Genomic DNA, 25,043 nt, shown 5'->3' on the forward strand with positions numbered 1-25,043 from the left:
ACTACAATCGTTGCTGAACATATTACAGTATGCGTGAGATATGTATGGGTTGAGGATCAGCCCAATCATATCTCACGCATACTGTGGAGCGTGGTATTGGACGGCTCGGAAACTTGGCCGAGGATACAATAGAATGAGAGTGCAATATACGTTGGTCAATCAAGGGTAAAGAGATTTTTGATAAATAAAAAGATCAATTTTTGCATAAAAATTGGAGGACATAAAAACTTAAGCTGGAAGAACAAACAGTTCACTTACATCGGAAGTGTTTTGATCAAGATATTTGATGTGCGTAAGAAGAACGTGGCATGGGAAGAAGTATGGTGATAGACAAAAATACTTTTACAAAGAGGCCGGGGTTGATTACAGGATACTTGAGTTGGAGTTTAAAGGAAATATTAGTGAAAACTTTGATATGTAGCGTGGTATTGTGCGGCTCAGAAACTTGGACGCGGATACAATAGAATGAGTGTGATAAGGAGGCTTTTGCCAATTGGATCTGAGAAAAAAATGGCGTAAGCAAAATGGACGAAAAGAAAAACAAACTAGGAAGTGCTATGCGTGGAAATGGTTTCCGGGAGAATTTCAAATGAGGCGAGACTTTGGATGAACTCTGTGTCAGGAGGCGATGGATGTTGAAGTAGAGAGGAGAAAGGCAGCATGCAAGGTAGGGGAAGAAGGAATAGAACGGGTATGTTGGACGGAAACGAGGAAGGCAGAACGTATTGAAGAGAGGTTTACTGTAAAGCAATGTGTCACGTCGACACAGTGCTAGCTGAGGCTTTCAAATGAAGGAATGGTTGGTCTGTATGAGCGTCCAAAACCTACCCAAACCAGTCACCTTACATTAATAGTAATAATAACTCTTTCATCCATTTGCTGTCCGACAATGATAAGGTTTATTATTGCCTTTCCTTTCAAAGTAAATTGTTACTGTTAAGTCCCTATCATATTGGACTTATCAAAACCGCGTATTTTACTTGGAAGATTATATGGTCTACCATTAGAAAAAATTATTTCGGGATGAATGAAATATAAATGCTGGTATTGAGCTGAAATACGATTAATTAAAAATTTTCTATAAGCTGATAATGAGAAATGAGTGTATACTGAGTGCAAAAGAAATTAGGAGGATTCTGAGGAAAGGACGGATTGGAGAGAAGTGACCAACTGATATTCGCGATGGTAACTGATTTCAATTTATGAGCAAAGGGTTAAGAATTTATGTAAATCGATAGAAAATCCCTAGGTAAAAATTGCCTTTTGGGAGTAGTTCCTCAATAGCAGTCAATTAGCTAAGCTGAATAATGTATTCATCTCGCGGTTAAGAAATTAAGGTGTGTGGAGCAGCGTTGTTTCTTATGTAGTCAACACTGCGCAATATATCGGGGGTATTATAACATATGACGCACCTTAGATTCTATTTTCTCCTCTGAAAAAAGTAGCTTAGCCAACTCAGCATAAATCTGTTCGAAGCGAGAAATGACGAAAGATGACTAAACACGGATATTCAGTCGCAATATGTTTATCCTAACCTCTGCGCATTAGTTTGCATGCGTCTTAAAAGGTTTCAAAAGCTAAAATGATGCTCAAAAGATACTCAGCGTGGGTCTTCATCTTTGAAATGGAAAAAAGGAATTTTTTTATAATGCCCTCAGCTATGTTCGGAATTGATTTAAGTTCGCTTTATTATCGCTGGCATGAAAGTCGTATAAACTGGCTAAAAAGATTATCTTAAGGAAAAGTGCAGTATCACAGGTACGCACAGGGCTATACGTGACGGGTGGAGTCGTAAATTGCAACGATATCTGGAATTCAAGACTGCATTATAAAGGCTCGACTCTATTAACGGGATGAAGTGGTCAAGGTCAAGATAAAGTGATCAAGATACTTATCAAGGGCGCCATACCAAATATTCGACTTCCTACGGAGCCAAAATTTAGAGACCAAAATACGTATAGAGATCATTGACAACGTAGGCTACTTGTAGCTACTAGGGTAGTCCCAAATAATCGCGAAAGATAATAGATAAAATTAGACTTCAAAACACAAATCTCTTTAACAAAACAAGCGAATCCCCATCACATTTACAACCTTTAATCAGCAAGAAAAAAAGATAAATTAAAAACACAAGCTATTACATATAATACAATACACCGCACATTAATCAAATTATTACATATATACCTTACATCTATTCTTAAAAGTATACACTCTGTTAGGAAAGGGCTCGAATATTTTTGCAGGTAAGGTGTTCCAATCAACAATTGTTCTATTTAGAAAAGAAGTTATTTATTTGTTCTCTGTTCCCGGCATTTTACCTTAAATTTGTGATCATTCCTATAAAATTTGGGTTCCCCGCCTCTTTCTAAGATCCGCCCAAGCTTTCTCCCCCTTCAGAATGCGGAACATTCCACAAAGTCTGCGTACTTTCCTTCTAGTTTCTAGAGGTTCCCAACCCAACATTTCTAGCATGTCAGACACACTCTCCATCTTCCAATGCTATATCCATCCATCGAAAATAGAAAAATCGCATGGGCCCATTTCTCAAAGTTTCAAGTGAATTTACATGCTTTCTATACATTTCTTAATATAATAATATTAAGATATGTTGCATGTAAACTTAGATGTCCTGTACTTTCCAAAAGTCTAGTCTTAAGTCTTAAGCATCCTCTCCACTCCTCTTTACTGGAATCAATGGACTCCCAACCCGATTTCTCCGACAGAAATCATCACATTTACTTTTTTCTCGAAGCAATTTTCAACAAACCTTAAGGGGTTCCCCTGAATATTTTTTAAAAATTCATTAATTAATGTTTTCTCCCTTGGATCTCAGATACTTTTCGCATATTTCAAAGGTGGCCAAACTAAAGTGAACTTTCCAAATTCCTTTACATTGTAAAAATTCTCTTTTTCTTGATTTTGCATGGGCGCTCCATTCGTAAATACTAGAAAAATATAGAATTTCAGCGATGCGATCGGATATCGATTATTTGGTTTGGCACGAATATTCTCGATGACGTTTCATTCAGGCGATAAGGGTCATGCCAGGAGGATCTTTGCGTCTGCAACCTTCAGCGTCACCTTAGGAATATAAAAATGGTTAACCCCAGTCCGATAACAGACGATGAGTAAGACGTGCGAAGAATTCGGTTAGTCCGTTGCTCTTAGCGATTGGCCCCTCTCGGAAGGGTCTCAATTCTTCCTTCAGTGACTGGAAATGTGGGAATGTCGCCTCGAAATATGGGGCGTTACCTCGTGGATTATGCTGCGAAAGTCATTTAGGGATCAATTGAAATTGTTTCCCCATAGGATTTTTATGCTTCTCATGTATCCGCGTTAAAAAAATGTCAAATGGGCAATATAATAACATTAACGATGTTGTGTTCAATATGGATGAGCCTAAGTTAAAAATATCGCTATCAGAATGAAGTTTCTTGAAACCTCGAAAATATAGATAGATAGATATAGATATAAATATAGATAAATAGGTAGAAAAGAGTAGTAATTAGATTTACGTCCACTGAGGTCGATATTCATTTCTTTTTACGTACACGTAATTACGAGTACCATATCGAAATAAGCATTTAAATTGGAACTTGATCCCTCGACATTCGAATAAATCATTGATCACAAGTTTCTGAAACGTGCATGTGAGACGTAACTGTACGTGCGTATATACTGTTTTTCCTTCCATTTTCGAAGGCATTTCTTTTGCAGACGGCCTTCATTACGATAAAATACTATTCGTCTCCCTTTACTGAATCTTTTGGAAATATTACTGCAAAACAAGCAAAATCGGCTGAATGTTTGCTAAGTATTCCAGTAATTTTTTTATGGATATAATATTTCGTTGGGTCATTTTCTGGATTATAAAAAAATATTTTTCGCCACCTTGGTTTATCTCCAGTAGTGAGCGAATTGTATCATTACGCCCAAGCATGATCATTCACCTGTTTATTTTCTTTTTTTTCCCGTTTAATTTTTTCTTACATATGCCATTCTTACCTGCGGTTCTGCGTGATTATGCAGTGCAAGTGGAACTGAGCTTGTGATTGTTTGCTGTGAAAACCGAGAGAATCTTTTATTTATCCGAAATATTCAGCCCCTTCCCTTCTATTTGTTTCGTTCCGCCCCACCCAGGGAAAACGTTGAAACTGTGGCGACGGTTAAAAATTTGTCTTTTGAAACCCCAATTGAAGTTTTTGAAAAAAAAATTGATGATTACTAGAAAAAATGACCTTCGTCAGAAAATAAATAAAAAACAGGAAACTTGGAAGGAATAATTATCGCGGAAACATCTTGATGAAACTAGTAAAAGAACTGAAAACGGAAAACCTCAATTATCTCTTTAACGTTCAGGTCAGTGACACCTTTTTCGAATGTGTTTATGGGATGTAATTATTCATCAGCAACCACCTGACTCGGTCTGTAGATATTTTAAATTGAAAATATATTGCGTTTTCAACTCATTCATTGGAAACTTAATTGAAGGAATTCATTGCAACGCCTCCTTGCGTTGGATCGATGTTTATGAAGCGTAAAACAATTCAGCTGTGTTTTTTTCTCAATCTCAACTTAAATAGTAAAAAGCATTGAAGCTGAATTAATGAACGACATAGGTACTTCACAGTTCACTGGCATCTGTAAAGTTCCGCTTCAGTAGATTCTAGATTCCAATCCATGGCAGAAATTCCGGGTTTGAAAAACGAGATCTTGCTTTGCGCGTATCATTCTCGTGTATTTCATTTTGACTTTTTAAGGAAATTAATCTTGAAAATAATTTGGATGACAGTAACCTCGTCACACCAATGTTAATCAAAGTAACCTCTGTGGTTTTTTTAAAGCACGAAAAGATACGGGCACCCCCTTACTATTTCGTCGAAATTGAATAATTAACTTGTGGACATCAAAACTGACAGTTGCTACAAAAAGATTTGTTCGAGTGTAAATTTCCCGCTCCTGCTTCAAACTCCCTTGTTAAGTTGAAGGATCACCTGTTTCCATAGCCATACATTTTTGTCTCGTAGCCATATTCAGACCAGGCAACATATGTTTACTCTGATACCAAAAACTTGATTACCTGAACACCTGAGGAGATGTATAATACAGCGAAATTCAATCGCTAGCGAATTTATCATACAATTCAAAGTACGAGGGTAGGCTGAAAACTAATACACACATACTTGTAGACCACAAATGAAGCAACCTTCAGAAGCACTCCTGATGGCATATGGAAGTAACATTCCCCCTCAACACGCATGCGCAGTTTTGAGGTCGTTCCATTCATCCAGTGTATTTTGAAAAGCGGAAGTATGGAGACGTGTTCTAGTGCTATGTCAACGCGAGTTAAACAGCGGGAATTAAAAAGTGACTCCTGCTCAGATACATCGTCGTTTAAAGGCTGTTTATGGTGACGATGCTGTTGATAGGTCTGCTGTAAATCGATGGGTGGTAAAATTACGTGGTTGCGAGCCTGAAAATGCCATAATTGTTGATGAAACACACAGCGGACGTCCGATCCCTGCCACAGACGATGAGCATCGCAAACTCGTAGAAGATTGGAATAAAAATTACCGGCGAATCACTCAAAAGCGTATCGCAAAACATATTGAAATATCGAAGGAAGAAGTTTGTCGTGTTAAAGGCAGCCTGGCGCCAATAATCTTGCAACATGACAACGCTCGTCCACACACCTCGCGCGCAACTGGAGAGGCTCTGCGAAACCTGAAATTTGAACTTCCACCCCTCCTTATTCCACCGATCTTGCGCCTCGCGATTTTTATTTTTTTTCATAAACTCAAGAGGCATCTCAAGGGTAATCATTACACCTCGGACGATGAGGTGAAGGCAGCTGTCAAGTCCTGGATTCGAGAAAAGTCGGAAGAGTTTTACAATGACGGAATGGAAAAAACTTGTTACACGTTGGGAAAAATGTGTTAGCCTTAAGGGTGACTATGTTGAAAAATAAATATATGATTTTGAAACTTGAGAATTGCACTTTAATATACTTCATGCCCGATCTTGCTATTCGTTTTTGTACGCGCTCTACAAGCATGTGTGCATTACTTTTCAGCCTACCCTCGTACTACTCATCGAAATTTGGTATATCAATATTGCCAGCTGAACAAATGTCTCAACTCAAGTTATTATGGTCTATTTACTATTACTGTACTAATACTTCATGACAACTCAGAAAGAATAATTTATTGAATATTAAAACCATATGCGTTAGAATAATTTCATCTAAACTGGAACATTTATATTTGACGTATTTCTTAAAAAAAAGAAGTTTTATTTTTACCAAATAAATGTTAGGATACATTCGCAGGCAGATTGGTGGCGATATTCCTCTTCGCGCCATTTAGATGTGTCGAATTTCATCTCTTCAGTGAATACTGATGGATTATTTATTGATTCCTAAGCTTATATTTTTCATTATCCAAATATCATTCCCATTTTTAGATATCATTCAAACACATATATACCACTTTTTCATGTTTCTGCGGATTGGAATGTGTGTTTGTGGTGTTCGAATAACCTGATATTTTTGACTTCCACAATGATTACTCAAGATTCGAAATTATTTCATTTCCTCCATGATTAAAAATTCCCCTCCCTGGTCATGAAACTCAGTATTCGACCTTATTACTTTAAAGTTGTCCTCCCGATGAGGTCAAGCACATGCTACATAAACAGGTATGCCGACCATGTTCGTAGAGGTGCGTCGATTGACCAGAAATCATCCAGAACCACTCATTCCGGATTTAGGGGCAATTGGCGTATGAAAACGCGTTTTCCAATAGCATTTCCTGGATTTATTCGCGTAGAAAATTTTACTTGAACGTTCACGCCTTTTTAACCTAGGTAATATGGTTTCCGGTTCTCCGTCTCCTTTCCCGGAGATCGTTTTCGCCACGCCGCTCCTCCCCCATCTCACTCCCGCACCCCCGCCCGCAATCACATCCAAGTCTACTGAAGGAGAGATGAGCTTGATGGAGTTCCTTTTCCTGCCGTCAGATGGCCGGTCTTACACAGCACTCTCGCGTGTGATTTAAATCGGCGGGATTTCGACCTGTCGACAATGGCACTGGTATGCCCTCGACATTTTGTTGGCAATATCGATGTCGACGTCGATATTGATGTCGTGGTTGAAATTTATGAGGTCGTCGGAGCGAACATGTGCAGAAATTCTGTTACGAAACATGGCGTAAATGCGAATTTGAGAAAGACAAAACCGAATGTTTCGGAAACATACGATAACTTCGCTTCATATTTTCTTTTGAAGCTCATGAGTGCGAGAGATTCAGCGAGCGTCAATAATAACGCTAAATATCTGTCAACTTTGATAAAGATGAAAGGTATCCTACGATAGTTAACGTATAGTTACATATGTAAAAGGTTTTATGGAGTACTCCTACGCATCCGATGAGACTGTAGGAATATTTTCGGGGTAGGTCCCGAAACGTACACTATTCTAAGTTAAGCAATATCGATGCCTTGCTGAATGTCGACGGGGCATCACGTATTGACCTTGACATCAATTTCGACATTTGTAACCCCGACATCGAAATGGATGTTGATATCATCGGCATATCGAGGAGGGGTCGAAATTGCGCTGATATCGTGTCGCGACATCAAAAAGCCGATTCAACATTGTCCTAATCATTCTCTGACCACGGTTGAAATTTTGCTCCATAACACTCTTCCACGATGGATCTACTCCATATAGAAGTGTGACTGTTGATCGGATATCTCAAATTCGTGGACAAGCGATAATTTGTTCTTGAACAACGAGCAGGTTTGTTCTTTTAGCTTGATTCCCTCAAGTGAGATCTTCCGCTAGTCAAGCAAGGCTGTGTGTTCCACAAAGAACGATTTTCCTTCTCTCTCTCTCTCCAAGACGTCTTAATGGCATAAGTGCCTTCGTATAGTAGTAACAACAAAGGGATACATCCAAAGCAATCTGATCTCAAGAAACTAGTCACTTGCAAAATCTCGACTTGTGTCAGAGAAATTTCGTTTAGACCTGACTGTAGTAGTATTTTCATTTCTGGCTCTTTTACAGGCACCGAAGGTATTACGAGAATGGTGTAAATTTTTTTGTAACTATTTTAAAGCGGCTTTAAGATCGTTCCGAAGAAGGAAAAGAAACTCGATTTGCCCTGTGGTTTTCAAAGATCATGAGATAAATGGAGCGGAGAAATCATTTGGAAAAATCTTGTGAATTAATGATTCTCCGCATGGAATTGAAAATCTGAATCGTCAGTTGAGTTAGTCTCGGTTGGGCGAAAATTTTTGAACGAGAGTCATAATATATATCAGTGATTTCACAGTGGACGCATTGATTCAGTTTTATAGCATGAACGGCAATTGCAAAAATGAAAAAGATATAAAAAAGCATTTTCTCTGTACTTTAATCCTGTGACATTTGGACTATGCTGATCGGGAATTACGTATGAATGACGAATTGAGCGGAAATTATCCTTTTGTATTTGCCACTCCTGGTCTTTTACATTCCAAATGTAATTTCAGATGTGCCATGTGAACTATCCATCACAAACACACTCGAATAGTCTGATATTATTTCTGGAAGACAGATAAAATGCTTGTGTCATCCTCACCCTCATGGAAAATATATTTGTTGTGTAACGGGATTCAAGAAAATAACATTTCTCAATCTGAAAATTAGGAAATACAAAAACAAATGCACAATTTTTTTACCCTTAGACCCCCTCATTTAATGAGTGATGATCAAATAACATTAGTTCCATGGCACATTATGGAATAAAAATATTTCGGAATGAGCCTATATAAAAAGTCATGTTTCGTTTAAACTACTAATTTAGAAGCAATAATTATATTATTATTATAAGGTAATCTACCGGTTGAGGTAGGTTTTTGGATGGACACAGCTACTAAATAAAACATTTTGTGACTCCTAACAAAACACAACATCCTACACTACATCAGGTCCCTCTTCATCTCTGAGTTCCTTCCTCCCTTCATCCCGTCCAATATGCCTATCCCGTTCCTGCCCTTTCCTCGTTTTCCTAAAATTCTCGTCTCTATCACAGTCTTCAACATCCCACTGCCGGTCAACAGCCCCTTCATCCACTTTTCCTGCATCCATAGGATTTCTCCCAACAGACCCTTCTCTTCGCCCACCATACCAAGTACTTCCTCATTTGTTTTCTTCTCTGTCCATTTCACCTTCTCCATTCTACTCCACACCCACATTTTAAAAGCCTCCAGCCTACGTCTATCCTCCTGCTTCAATGACCACGTTTCCGCACCGTACATAGCTACGCTCCATATCAAAGTTTTAACGAGTCTTTTCTTAACATCCTTACTCAACGTCCCTCTCATCAACTCCCTCCTCCTTGTGAAAGCCTCTTTGCCTAGCGCAATTCTTCTCCTTACGTCCCTACTACTTTCAATAATTATATATATTATAATTATTGAAATATGACCAAGGCTTGAGAATTTATCAAATCACGATACTTTCTTGTCTCATTATCGCATTTCGGCCTTGTTCTATGCATTTTGGTCTCATGGAGGCGTTTCTTGTTTTCTGAAAAGAAAAAATGTTATTTTTGCACCTTTTAGAATTTCCATCGCCAAAATGTTTGTTTTGATTTTTCTCAGATAATCACTCACATCCAAAACTTACCTTTATCTTATTAAAAAAATATACTCACACATTTTTCTCTTTGTCTAAGATGACTAATGCGGAATAATTAGTTAATTCAACAATTTGCTTTTCTTTTCCCTAATCGTCTAGGTTCAAAAGAAAATTACTGTTTATCTATAAATGAATACAAATGAAATTTAGAAAAAATGTATTTAAATACGTCCGACACGCTCAGAATTCAATTCAGTATGCATGTACATAACCCAGCCCAATAAACACCTAATAGTAAATGAAGCTCTTTTCTAATTGTTTGGAAATTCAACATTTTTATTTGGTGATCCGTACAACTCTTTTAAATTGCAATTTATTTATTTGCTCCGCACTTATTCCATGTTTATTCGAAATTTTGGAAATAAATTTAAAAAATTCGTTTAAAAAAATATTACTTTCAAGACTTCAGTGCTGATAAATACAAAATTAACAAGCTTTGAACGCCTTCTGAAGGTAACAGTAGGGAGATTTTTCAATTTTTGATCTGCAGCACTCTCCAGTTCTATTCTAATGTTACTGAATAAGTTTCACTGTCAGTTGTGCGAGGTTATTACCGAAATTATTGGTGTTAGTCAACACCCTAATGATTCTAGATGGTTTTCATTAGCAAATTTTGCGGTGGCAACGCAAATGATGATAAAAAAAGCCACAAAAATGGCAAAATACTTTACTTTTACCACTCTCAATATTTTACGTTTATCACTCTCAATATTTAAACTACTGGTTACTTGGTACCAAGTGATACGTTCTACAGTTTGCAGGATTTTATTATGCACTAATGCCTAAAGTATTTGTAAGTGGAAATATTTTCAGCTCTTGTTATTGAAATATTTCCCGATAATATTTTTTTAGAAATGGGTTCCAATGAACGAGCTAACCCAGCGTAGTGTAGGTGGGAGAGCGATCGTCGACTAAAGCGAAGTTTTGCTGGTTCTAACTCCGCTTTTTGGGTGGATGTCGTTTGGTCATGAATGTAGTGTACCGGAGGATTGCATGAGGATGAATATCAGCGCCACATAAACTCTTGTGCATTTTAATTAAACACTCGAGAAGTAATTGCCAAGAAAGTAGAATCTGCTAAATTGAACCCTCGTTACGTTATCAAAAATTATTAAACGAATTTAGTTTTCGTATCATCGAAGGTATTGAATTTTATGTGCAGGTTGGTAATAATTTACTCTTTCTCCTAAATAAAATTGAATATTCTTAACACACTGAGTGCTTCATATTTTATTGACAACGATTGGTCGAACGTGGAATTTTATGTTCGAATATGTGCTTGATTTTTTTCGCTGATTTTTACATTGTTTTCAAATTCCAGGGAATACTGGTGCAGGAGGTGGACGAGGGACAACCATGCTTGAACTGTCGGGATAAGTGTTCCGGCTTCAGTCCGCATCTTTGGCGGTGAGTACATAATAAGTCCAGAAACCTTTTTCATCCATTTTATTCAGCACTGAAACCTGTCGAGTCGACGTTGAGCGACCCTCAAGCCCATTGGTGTGGCGCATCGTTGGGTATAGCCTACACATTGGGGCTCTAGTCCACATGATACATCGATATAACATCGACAACGAATAGACACAAGTACAGAGGTATCGATATAACATCACCTTCATATTCCAACGTTTATCGATGAAGAATCGATTCGATATGTTTATGTATCGATATACCATCATAACCTTCATCTTCCAATGTTTACGGATGGATCGCATGGAAGCATCACATTGTTTTGCACTCATGTAGGAGCAAAGAAGTGGAGTTTGCGAATGATAACTTCACTCAGGAGGTCGACAGAACTTCGTGCCCATGCGATGCGAATCGGATTCATCGACTCCACGATCTTGCTTCGGGAGTTCGACTTCGGTGATGAGGTTTGAATGTTTTTCACGCGATTAATGGTTAACTAGCTATTATCCGGACAGAAAAATGCTGGTTCTAGCTGAAAATTATTTAATTTGATGCATATTTGAACCACTGTACTAATGCATCGGAGGACGTAATGTGGTATTTTCTTCGGCAATATATGACTTGATATTAGAACTGTAATGATAATGATATACATTTATTTCACTTTCTGAAGCGTTTCAGGGGTAATATATACAGTACTTAATTCATTATTTTTAAGTTAGTGTACCGATTATGGTAGGTTTTTGGCTGGGCACAGACTGAACGCTGATTCATTTTTGTGCCATTCCTAACGGAACGAAACCTGACACTCCGCACGTAATAAATCATTTTACAATTCCGAATAATTCCTTCCTCCCTCTATTCTGTCTAACCAGCCAAATCTTTTCGGCCCTCTTCCTCGCTTGCCTAAGGTTCCCCCCTCTATCAGAGTCCGCAACATCCCACCGACGAGCAAAATACTCCTCTTCCACCTTCTGTGTCCCCTTTGGATTTCTACCTCTCCTCCCTCACCACTCATAGTACTTCTTCCTTTGATATCCTTTTTGTCCATTTTACCTTCTCCATTCTCCTCCGCAACCACATCTCAAAAGCCTCCAATGCAACAATTTCAGAGTGTGAAAATCATTCACCTTGACCGGGATTCGAACCCAGACCCCTTGATATGCGATTTAAAAAATTTCAAAATTTAAGAGAACGACTCGATAGCTTAACTGGTTAAAGAACTCGGCCGGACATCGACGGATCCAGGTTCGAATCCCGGTTAAGGCGAATGATTTTTAAGCTCTGAAATTGTTGCATTGAAATGCATATTAGCGGATGACTCCGTTTAATAAAGTTACTGCTGCGGCATCTCCCGCAGTTTCTTAGAATTCCTCCGATGTGCCTCTATCTCTTGCTTAAAGGAGACCATGTTTCCACGCCGGACAAAACCATGCTCCATATCAAAGTTTATACTTAACTTGAACGTACTTAGTGCTTGTTTCATTGACGGGCATTGATGACCAGAATCAAAGAAGCTAGGCGTGGGTGAAGTATAGCTTGCTAAGTACGTTCGATGAAATGTAGACCAATATTTTGGTTGATAAATAGATTGATTTGATATTGTAGACCAATGTTTTCATCCTACGATGACATCTTTATTTTCCGACGTTACCTTTACTGGCGCTTATCAAAAATGTATTTATCCATAAATTACGACAAGTTTCCCGCCGGTGCAAATAAATCTTCCTTCGCTGTAAGTCTAGAAGGGTGGGTTGGCATGCCAAAAGCGAACGCCAGTGGTCCTATCTTGAATCGTTAGCATATTGGATTCCACACACGGTCGTCTCTAAGATTCTGCTGATAGCGCTCTCGCAGTTAGAATTCAAAAAGAGAAGTCCATTTTATTTTAAGTATTGGCGGAATCCCAAGGTCAAGAATTCTCCCCGTTGGTAGTTTGCGATTTTTTTTATTCTTGTTTGTCGAATTACCATGGATTACAGATAGCGTCCTCACATCCGCGGAGAATTAAAGCCAAGAGCATAAGAATAAGAAGGAAGTGTGCCATCTCAAGTTTTTATTAGGTTTTTTTTCACTGGAATACGTTAAGGGGACCTATGCCATATTCAAGGAGATAACCCCGACAACCTTAGCAACGTAATTATATTTCAAAAGGAACCCCTATGTTCTACTTTGATGTTTGGATATAAAATATATATAAATATAAATAAATGTATATATCGCGTTCTTAGGGATACTTTCGATTTATCCTTAGGTCCTAAGGCTGTATAGAGTATTTAATAGACCTCAGATGGTGCGATATATCTATCGATGTTGATTTACCCACCAATTTATATACCTACTTACCTGGAATGCGTCGGTTTTTTCATGTTTGTGCTCATAAGTGATATACAAAACCTGGTGAAAATAGGAGGAATAAGGTGAAAAATGAGTAGGCGATGAAAGACTGTGGTCTGGATGCAACAATACAAGTAGGAAATACGTATGCTACGCTGCTTTGGTCATTTTGAGAGACTGGGTGAGAGCCATACCACCAAAGCAAATATACGAGGCTGTGAGTTTGTGATTTGAGAGAAAGAGGGGTGAACAAATAGTCAAAGAGAGTTTCAAGAAAAGGTATTTTCAGGAACTGGTGAGATTGTCAAATTCCAAAGAAACTGCGGGAGATGACGCAACAGTAACTTTATAACGGAGTCATCCGCTAATATGCATTTCAATGCAACAATTTCAGAGTGTAAAAATCATTCGCCTTGACCGGGATTCGAACCTGGTTCCCTCTCCCGGTCAAGGCGAATGATTTTTACACACTGAAATTGTTGAATTGTGAGGTTGTATTACGAGGGCGGTTCAATAAGTACCCGTGTTAGAAATGAAGAAACCGTTTTTTCAAAAACATTTTTTTTATTTTTCAACATAGTCCTATTTTAGAGAGAAACATTTCTCCCAACGTTCCGGCCATTTTTTTAAACCCTCCAAAAATTAGGATTTGTCGAACTCTCCAAAATACGCCTCTGTCTCGGCGATAACTTCCTCGTTTGAGCTAAATTTTTTCCCGCGAGCCATTTCTTAATGTTAGGGAATAAGAAAAAGTCGCAGGGAGCCAGATCGGGTGAATACGGGGGGTGCGGCAGCAATTTATAACGTATTTCATGCTGTTTGGCGGCGACAACTCTGGATCAGCTTGTTATCAACCGTGAGCAATCGCGGCACCCATCGGGCCGACAATTTTTTCATCGCCAACTTATCATGTAAAATATAAATTGGCATTCCGTTCGACACACCCACGGCCTCTGCTACTTCGCACACTTTCGTTTGTCGATCAGCGAGAATTATGGCGTGGACCTTTTGAATGATTTCCTCGGTAACCACGACTGCCGGGCGTCCTGGTCGCTCCTCATCAAAAAAAGATGTTCGCCCACGTTAAAATTCGTTGAACCAATATCTAACTGTGGTCATAGATGGCGAAGTGTCCCCATAAATAGTATCCAACTTTGCGTTTATCTCCTCGCATTTCTTCCCATCCAAAAACAAAAAGCGAATCACCGAACTATATTGCTCTTTTTTCCATTTTAGCACAAATCACGAAACACGTCTTACTCGAATGGCTGCCAAATCCAAACTAACATTCAAATCAGTCTGAGATTTGTTTCACCGTCGTTTGATAGATGGAAGCACACGATGATAACATAAACCTCCCTCAGGAATGCCCTTTGTCGTCAAACACGGGTACTTGTTGAACCGCCCTCGTAAGCAAGTCATGGAATGCGATAAAGGAAAAAGGAGGACATGGGTATAAATTATTGTTAGAGATTCAAGTAAAACGGGGAAATTTTCCTGCGTAAAACTTTTTGACTTTGCCTATCCCGAAACGAATGGCGCGAAGGGTATGAACTATGCATTACCACATTTACCAATATATTTAGTCTACATTTAATGCTCAAACTAGCGTACCTAATTTACACCTCCATAAAACAACTGTGTGAAGAGTACCCTATTGCACGCTACCATTTCCTTAGACCACACACTCGACAAACAATCAAAACTCCTGGGATTCACAGGATTTTTCTTCATCTATCCTACGGTTCTATTCTCATTCCTTCATAAAATTTATTACCAGTTACACGTACTTTATCATCTACTTATTGCATTATTGCTTTGCTGTTTTACGCTTAATAATTATTTAAGCGTGACCTTAAAATGACCATATTGGCCATTTATTTGGATTATAAGCTAAGTGAATCCCAAGCAACTGTAGGTGTAGGAGGCCGCACCTAGACGGATATCGAACCCGCGAACTAATGCTAGAAGCCAAATGTGCTACCCTGCCACCACCGAGGTCAGCTTATACCGTATATGAAATTCTCCTTCCCATTCTCCTAATTAAACAAAACTGTATTAGGTCGAATGCATTGAAGATATTCTACCTTTTCAAAAGTAGGTTAAAGACTCTTTTCTTAAAAATATTAAGAGGATATCCTATTTATTTGCCCTATATTAATTATTTCTTTATATTTTCTGCCATCGTTCACGCTGTCTAAAAAGCCTACTTTCTCCCTTCCTCAAGCCCACTTGCCCAACGTTCTCCATTCAATCACAGCCTTAAATATCATTCCACTTCCTTTCAATGTTTCTCCCATCCACTTTCTCTGCCTCTTTCGAATATAAGCCAGCAACCTTTGGGCGAATATACCCCCAACTACATGCTCTATGTTGCCTACCTCACTGAAAGTAAACACGACAGGACCCTGAATATCCTAGTGCTCTCGGTCTGCATTAGGTTAACGCCGGCGCATAGCAGAACGGATACATTCAATGCGTCTGAAATCATGACACCAAACTTGTCCTTTATTCCAAAGCTCACCAAGTGATATAAAATTATTCAATTACATGAATTGAATAAATAACGCCTCAAATGTTTTTTACCGCTTTCGGACACCGAAGATGGCTAATGTCTTGAAAACTTAGTGACTTCAGATTTATATGATCTTGCGATTTGAGATTTAGTCAGTTATTATCAGTGAAATAAATCTCCATCAGAATATTTGGTGGTTAGTTAAATTTTAAGATTATTAAGTTAAATTCTCTGTATGGACACCGGACGCAGCACCTGGCGTTCTGCCCTTGGTGCGAAAAAGGGCGTGGTGTCGAGAATATGGCGCGAAAGTGTTGGAGGGGGAAGGGAAAAAAAGAATTATAATGGAAGGAATGAAAAGCTGATGCCTGAATCAGGTCAAAGCTCCACACACACGCGCCTCCGGACATAACGTTGCCCATTTTCTTCTTTCCTCCCTCCTCGCCTTTTCCATATCTCACCCGCTTCATCTCGCTGCTACCCCATGTGCTGCTCCCCTCCCACCACCGTGCTGACTGCTTTATGCTCTTAAAAAGGGTGCGGTCGCCATAGGGAGTGGGTATTGGAAGGAAAGAGGATCTTCTTTCGTTTATTTATTTTTTTTTCCTTCGGAGGGTTGTGGAGGGGGGGGAGTTTGAAGGGGTTTACGATGAAGGTGGAAAGGGTGCTAAAGGAGCGAATTTCTTGGTCGGGGAATACGCGACTGCGATGAAAAGGTCGAATGGGTGTTGCCCGCGGATGTAAACGGCGTGTCGAAAAAAACTAGAAGTCCGTCGTTGCGAGCGGGGAAGGAAAAACAGGAGACGTTTCGGCATGCACCGCGGGATCATCGATCGACGCCGCACCGCTTTTAGTGTTCATTCCCGGTGCCTTGCTGGAATGAGAATGAGGTGCAGGGAATGCTTTCCGGCGATTAAAAGAATCCCCTCAGAAGACTTTAACTGCGATGGAGGATGGACGGTGGTGGTCTTTGCCTGCATTGCCCTCTCGCCATTAACCAACTCGAAGGCTCGGCTCCCTTGACAACGCATTGCTTGGACAACAGCGCAGCGCGCTGAGAGATTGGCGGCTCATTGGTGGGCGAACTCTTCCGAAAATAGAAGAAGGTATATCTTTCTATTCCCGGTTCCACTGAACATTTTTCATAGACAAGACGATCGTATGGGGATATAATGTGTCTAGTTTTAATCGATTAGTTTCAGGCGTGATAAGGTAAAATCCGAACTTAATGAAGAAAAGATAGTAACAATTTTCCCTTAGATAACCGACGGGGTTTCGATGTATTGCAGCATCTTCAAGTCAAAATATTACACCTGAAGATGATGTAATACATCGCGGTCGTACTATTAAACTTATCCAGTGTGGAAAATTTGTACTATCTTTTCTTTATCGCGTCTAGTTTTGGCCCATCCAAATTATTTTAGAATCGTTTTCTAATATGTTTAAATGGAATTTTTAACGCAGTTTACGGTAATTATTATCGAATCAGCTCTTGGATTTTGGGTTCAATTTTTAATGGCCTGGTTGCGATAAGATTGGAAACTACGAATAGGCGAGAGAAGTTAAAAAGTTAGCAACTGGATCCGCAAAAGCAAGGGAAAGCCATTAAAAAAAGTAATTCCTCGAGTTGAACTCTGCCCTCACTTATAAAACCAACCTCCGATTTATTTGAAGTTGTCTCATGGTGACTTAGGGAGCTTCATTCTAAAACACATGAAATGAATTTGAAGATTTCGAGATGTTTATTCCTTGGATGATTTTGGAAACCAAAGCGGGATGCTGCCCTCGGGTATGCCCTAACATCGACTGCGCAACTTCTCGATAGAGGCACTGATATTAGTTTTATACTGCTTTTGGCATTGTATTTCAAATTTTTATATCCAAGTGGCGATCGCATACGATTTAGACATTGTTTTTAATTCTTCGTTGGGGTATCTGGAAAATAAAGAAGTGAAAAGGACGAAGGATGGCAGTCAGTCAATATTCGTATTGAAAAACGAATTAATCTCGTAAATTGAAGCCCATAATTCGGCTATGGGCTGATTTACTGCTTTAACGGGATATGGATTCATTTTTTTTCTTCTCAGTTTACTTGATATGCCAGCATATGGTAAGAACACTAGGGCCAATTTTCGCGAGTCGAGAAGGGGTGAGCTTCGTCGATCTCAAGGTCCTAATCTCAACTCTCTAGTCATCTGGAACACGAAAAAACAAATCATCATCTGTTAGTTGGGCGATTTATTTAAAGTTATGAAACCTTGGTAAGAGCTGAAGGTAGGAATAGAAACAGGGGGAGAATTCATAAAATAATTTTAATTTTTGGGAAACAACAAGCTTTAGTTACCCAGTCAGCCAAAAAATTACAGTCATCGCTGACCGTATTAGAAAGTGTTATAGGTATGGGACGAGAAACAACGTTAATTAGATAATGAAAATGAGTTTTTTGAGAAACACGACGGTTAAGTTAACCGTTATATTTGGCGGTCGTAAACTCGAACAGATGGAACATTTTACCTATTTAGAAAGTGTTTTGGATGAAAACAGTACAACTACTTGGAACCTAACTTGAATAATTTCATAAGGCAAGTCTTCTTATATTAATAATATTTCTAAAAATGCTCTCTTTGTAAAAGAAGAATTGTGTTGCGCAAAAGAATTTTCACCAAAAGAAAGGAGTGCATGTTTGGGAAATTGAGAGAGGATGCTAAGGAAAGGTTAGTGTAAACTTTGATATGGAGTGTAGTTTCGAGGGATGCGGAAACTTGGTCGTTGATGCAAGATGGTGATGTAGATAGGTGGCTTCGGGCATTAAGTGTGAAAAAGAATGGAATAGTATAATGGACAGAAAAAAATACAAGGAATGGCGGGGTTACTGAGAGAATTTCTCAGGAAACCAGGCCTCTGGATTCAGATTGTTTTGATTGGTGATGGAATGAATGTTGAAGAATGTAATATAGATTTACTTAATACCCGCAAGCCGCCGCAAGGGTGTGTGGCGGGGGGTGTTAGGTCACATCCCGTAATTAAGAAAATAAAAAAACTGCATGTAAAAGCCACAAATTTATACAGTCCACTGACAAAATATTACATGCATTACATGAATTACATGTATACATTCATGCAAGAACTCTTACACCCCGCACACATGCAAACACACAAACTACCAGCTAACATATGCACCAACAAATTTACCTGATATCTTTGCAATGTTTCATTTTGTTCCGACCGGTAAGTCAAATGTTTTTAATATTTCTAAAGTGACTTTGGTTTTTTACTATAATGATTTCTGATATTTCTGGGAAAGAATGAATATTTGAATCTATCTGTGCTGGAATCTATCTCCCTCATTTTATCTTTGTGGCATGATCTACCATGTAGTGTGGGGCTATGATGGAGGGGTCAAAGTATTCATAGTAATACTCATAAGTAATATACATAAATAACTCTCTGAAACAGAAACAGTAGATTTTACACATCAAGTTCAAATGATTGAGCATATGATACGTTGGTGATTTTTTTTCGTCTGCAATTAGGGAGGCGAAGTAGGGCGAAGAGAAGAATGATTATATTGAACGGTATTTATTTATTTATTAAAATCCACATGTGCTGATAGACAGTGTCAGGTGGCACACAAGTCCCAAATAATCACAAAGGTAAAATCAGTCATTAAACAAAAGTACATTTAAAGGGAACTTCAAAACACAAATCTCTTTCACAAAGTAAGAAAATCCCCATCTCATTAACATCAATCAATCAGCAAGAGAAAAAACAATAATTAAAAAAATTTAAGCTGTTACATATAATTTTTCACCAAACATCAATCAAATAATTACATTTGTTCCTTACATCTTTTCTTAAAAGTATGCCCTCTGTTAGGAAAGGGCTCGAATAGTTTTGCAGGTAAGGTGTTCCAATCAACAATTGTTTTATTTAGAAAAGAAATTTTTTTTTAATTCGTTCTTTGTGCCCAGCATATTACCTTGAATTTGTGATAATTTTTCCCTAAAAAATATAAGTATGAAGGGAGGGAGGTAGGGAGGATGAGGAATTGAAGGATTTGTATTGTAGAAAGGGGAATCACGTTGTTTTTTTTAGAACGACGCTTGGTAATGTATCCGTGATTAGTCTGTGTCCATTAAAATCCTTCCTTAAACGATAAGCCACCATTTAAAAAAAACATGTGTACCAATGTGATGGAAGAATTTTATTTAATATGGCGGAATGGGCGTTCAAAGAGAACGGTTGGATTACTCGACACCCTCGGGCGTGACGCAATTTGGAAACAAAAGCACTAAAATAGTCCAATAGGATGTGCGACCTTTCCTCCTTGAATTAACCTTTCTCGCTGCTGCGTATATTTTATGTTCACCCAGCCGCCCATTGTCGCTCCTCGCGTCACCCCTGGATGCTCCGAAACATGGCAAGCAGAGCGAGACGGAAACTTAACCTCTCCTCTATGGCAATAAACACCCCTCTTAAAGTATTATCCATAGGTCACCCGAATTCGGCTGCCCCGAAACTGTATGGGTCGTTGGCTAACACGCATATGCAGCGATTTCGCAAGCATTTTCTGCACTTGCTCTCGAATAATTCATCGAAGAGTAATCATATGCTTTGATCATGTTCAGTAAATTTCGAATCCATGCTAAACAACTTAAACACTATTGTGGAACTCCGAAACATTTTACAATAAAATGAAAATATAGTTTAGTAGGACCAGAATGAGTATTCCATTTATTAATTTTTAATTTATCCTGCTGTTGTACATATACGTATTATGAAGATCATATCACTATGGTATGTGATAAAGATTGTCCGTAATTGTATGTTGTATTGATTGTCTAAATCATTTGTATATAATATATGATGAATATTATCATACAATTGTAATTTACACATAAATTGCAATAAATTAAAAGTTAAAGTTACAAAAAATAATAATATTTCGTAAAAATCACATTGCGATTTTTTTTTATCTTCGAGACTAATTTTTACATTCATGACTAAATTTCTGCAATAGAGAGAGTCGATGTTAAATTTCAAGAATAATTTCGCATGTGATACGTAGCTGATTTTTTTCATCTGCAAATATCGACGTCTGAATGGTACCGTTAAAGCCACCGCTAGGCTATGTGGCGTGGGGTCTATTCCACACTAGAGGCCTGAAACAGCAAAATTAAGTGTTTGTCAAGCGTTATTTAACAATCTATTAATTAGGGAGTCCAAACGATAAAAAATAATTCTTGAAACAGATGCATATATTACGGTATCCGAGTGTTAAAAACTCTCTTCGGTTGCGATTTATTCCGCTGGCGAGAAAAGCAAGGAAATGTCTTTCACTGTAGTAAAGTAGTAAAATCATTGCCAGGATTAAAGCTCATTTATGTGTAAATAAAGTAATTTTGCATTAATTTTTTCCACTTCACATTGGGGATTTATTATGATATCAATTGATGCATCTTCTTAAAAAAAAAGGTGAAACTATAGATATTTTAAGCAGCAGAATTATTTGGTGCTACGTCAATGCTTGTCGATTTTAACGATTTTTTAAAAATGGTGTTCAACCTTTTTTGGTGTAAATAATCAATCTGGTGCTACATTTTATATTTTCACTAGAAACCACACATGCATCGTGTGGGTATATCCTACTTAATTAGTCGGGCCAGCCACTTTGGAAAATACGGACAGAAAATATATTGAAGCTTTCTTTTCCAAGTGTGTATCCATTATGAATTGTTCATTCACTTTAATTAATTTAAATTATTTAATATTCACGAATAACTTGTTGATTCTAATTGCTCTATGTTATTATTATTTTTTGGTAGGGTTACCGCTTCAGGTAGGCTTTGAATTAACCCATAAAAAAACGATACTTTCCTTTGCCTCTCCTAACCAAAAATAATCTGTGACCGTACACTGTAGTGAACTCTTCTTGAACTCATATTAAACTCCTTTGATTCAGTCCAACATACGATACACCCTATCCCTACTACCTTATTCCTGCGTCTTCCTCGCTTACTTAACCTTCTCTCCTCTATCAGTGTCTTCCCCATCCCATTAGAATTCACTGCATTCATTTACTCTCCCTCTTTGGATTTATCCCAACAGCCCTATATCCTTCCCCGCCTTGCTTAGTATCTCTTCCTTTGATTTTCTTTCCGATCACTTTAATTTTTCCAATCTTATCCACATATTAATAGCCTCCAATATACGCCCCTCATTCTGCTTCAATGACTATTTTCCCAGCCGAACACAAGTTCGCACCATATCAATGTTTTAACGAGCCTTTCCTTAACATTCACTCAACGTCCCATTCATCGATTCACTCCTTTACGGAACGCAATTCTTCTTCTGCTACCCCAACTATTTTGACTATCTTTATCGAAAACACCTCCAGATAGGTAAACTGTTCAACATACTCTAGTTTTTGTCCTTTTCCAACGTTTAACTTTGCCTTCCTTCTTACTGAAAACTTCACAACGAATTTGGCTTGTATCTTGACTGAAAATTCTTTTAATTATCCATTCCTATTGATAAGAATTATTTTAAAAAGATAGTGAAAACTTAAAATCTATTTGAGTTTTCCGTAATGTAGAACTTTCCTTTACAAGGGTTTTTTATGTCTTTCTTTTAATGTCACAATTTTTCGAGATCACTCTTCTTCCCTCATCCCCAAAATGACGTCGTGCTCCGAGAATCCCAGTCGCTTATTTCAATGCACGTATTTTTTATCGTTTTAGTTCCACAAAACCTTTTTATGACTTGACGAAGGCATTGCTAATGCACGTTTGCTGACGGATGTGGACGTCCGTGCGAGTGTTCTTAGCTAGTCTTCAAGGATTTTTTTAAAAGAGATAAATTCTATTTTTGCAAAAATGCAATTGCGTCACGGATTCTTCGATCCCACCGCCTTCACTCGTTATCACGCATGGTCAAACCCAACCCAACCCTCCCCAATTCGTGACGTCATTCGTGCACGAAATGCTCCACCAAATCTCATTTTCCCCTCAACCTCAATTACGCTTATTTTCCTTCTCACCTCTCCAGCCAGCCATTACCACGGCGGCGCGGATAGAGGGACAGAATGTGAGGAAAAATATGTCCTGAACAACGAGGGTGGGACTCGGGTTGTACATAAAAGAATTGGTCGGGAGGGAGGGGACTCCAATTTTTCCTCTCCGCAAACAATGCCACCCTCTCTCCCTACGCGTCAAATGGCTCGCAGTCCAACGAAAACGTCCTCCCCATCCCCGGCTAGCCAGTTCCGTTCTCACATCCCCTCCCTCCTTCCTGCCCATTAACTCCCTCTCTTAAATCGCTTCCTATGGCCCTACCGTCACTCCCTCTTAACTCCTCTCTGGTTCGCCACTTCCTAGATGCCATTTTCAGTGTGCTCCCCCTTACGTGCGCCAACGGGAAAAGTTCGGCACCTTGCATCAATATTTCCACGGCCTCTTCGTCCTCGATGTATCGGCAAATCTCAAGCTGTTGATAAAAAAATACTCAAATATTTACGTATTTCGGTGAACGAATTCGTGTTTTCAAAAGGCATTAACTTAAGGAAATAGTCTGTGAAGTATTTAAATTCACGTTTTGATTCGTCTGAGTCTCTTCTTGATATCAATTACTTTTTGAATACCCGATTACAATTTACGTGTTTTCTAATGGCGGTCACCTTTTGACCAATTTGCTGGAATTTGAGTTTGTCTTCTGAGAAAAATGTTTTTGAATTAGAATTTTCTTCATTAGAATTTGTCCCTTTTGTCAACGGCTCCCATGCCAACGTCCTCCGGTGAGTTGCCAATAAAAGTAATGGTACAGCGAGGTGGAAGTCCTTTTAGGTTCATGGATCCAATGTTCAAAATACTCTCAGCTCAGAAGTCATTTAAAATGTCGTGAACATATAGCAAATTAAATTCACATAAGGATGCTGAATTGAACATTTTAAGCTATATATGACAAGTAGATATTTGACCGTGGGATCCTTCTATTTTCAAAACGCAAGAACAATTAGCAAGCTACAAGGATTTGTAAATTTACCTTGACTGTTGAAATTGTGTATCAGATAGCTAGCTAACACCAAAATGAACGAAGTAATTATGAATAATATATTCAAATATATTGAGATTAAAAAGATGCCCAAGAAATTAATTACAATCCAAAATAAGTGGGTTGCTCAACGCGAAATTGCAAATCATATCCGGATCAAATTTTATTAATGAAAAGAAAAAGAGAATCCTAATCCTCAGTGGAAACCTGATGGTTAGTCTTATTTCTTTCCTCCCAACCGGAAAATGTTTTAACAGCCTACGGTATTTTGCAGTCACTCCATATCACACGGGATAAAATTAATCACGGGAAGATGCACTTCGCGTGTAACAGGCCATTAAAGTTTTCTATGGAACCACGGTGAAAATTCATAAATATGTTTCCCAGAGAGGGTTCCCATGGAGGGATTCCCATAATTTAGACATTTTGAAGAGTCGTACCTTATTATTATGCCTCCGTGTGTCGCGATTCTTCAAGTTATACCAAACTCGGGCGTTCAAAATTACCTGTTCGAAAAAATGCGGATAAAAGAATGATTTTTTCCAAAGCATATTAAATTTTCCCATCTTGCCCTTTCATTTTATGAAGAGTCAATTCGCATTCACCATCGAACGCTTTCGAGGAGGCATGTGGGCTGAGTGTTCGGCATGCTGATTATCTTTTAAGATCATAACTGCCGCAAGCTTGGTGAGTTATCTATTTGGGGAATCTGTGGAGCTTATTCAATTGTTCTTCGTGTCGTCCTGAGAAAAAATCCTTCGGAATTCGTAAAAGGTTTATCCACGGGTGCCATCGTAGGAGAGGAGATTTAAGAGGCAAGGGACCTTCTGCGGTTTCGGAGATTTACTTGAATAATGCCTGTAATATTTGTGGTATTCTTATATTTTCACCACTGAATGCTTAGTTGAAAAAGGTATCTGTACACGCGTGGGGAACTTAACTAGCAATGTTATCTTCTCCCAGCAATTTTTCTGCTCCTTCTGTCGACCTTATCACGTAGACGTGTGTCTCTAAAATGCTTTGGATTCATTTTGGAAGATGATCATA

The 25,043-nt window shown here is 38.5% G+C and overlaps 1 protein-coding gene across 2 annotated transcripts in view; it reads left to right on the top strand.

The window, feature by feature from the left end:
* Lmpt (four and a half LIM domains protein limpet) overlaps positions 1-25,043 on the top strand; it is a 946,158-nt gene that overhangs the window by 153,163 nt on the left and 767,952 nt on the right. For both annotated transcript variants that reach the window (XM_071599517.1, XM_071599518.1), the window contains exon 2: positions 11,007-11,092. In XM_071599517.1, the coding sequence (XP_071455618.1) occupies positions 11,007-11,092 (86 nt within the window). The remainder of the gene's footprint in view (positions 1-11,006; positions 11,093-25,043) is intronic.

This window comes from Hetaerina americana, unplaced genomic scaffold (genome assembly GCF_022747635.1).
Source record: "Hetaerina americana unplaced genomic scaffold, ioHetAmer1.1.p SCAF_11, whole genome shotgun sequence".
Lineage (NCBI taxonomy): Eukaryota > Metazoa > Arthropoda > Insecta > Odonata > Calopterygidae > Hetaerina > Hetaerina americana.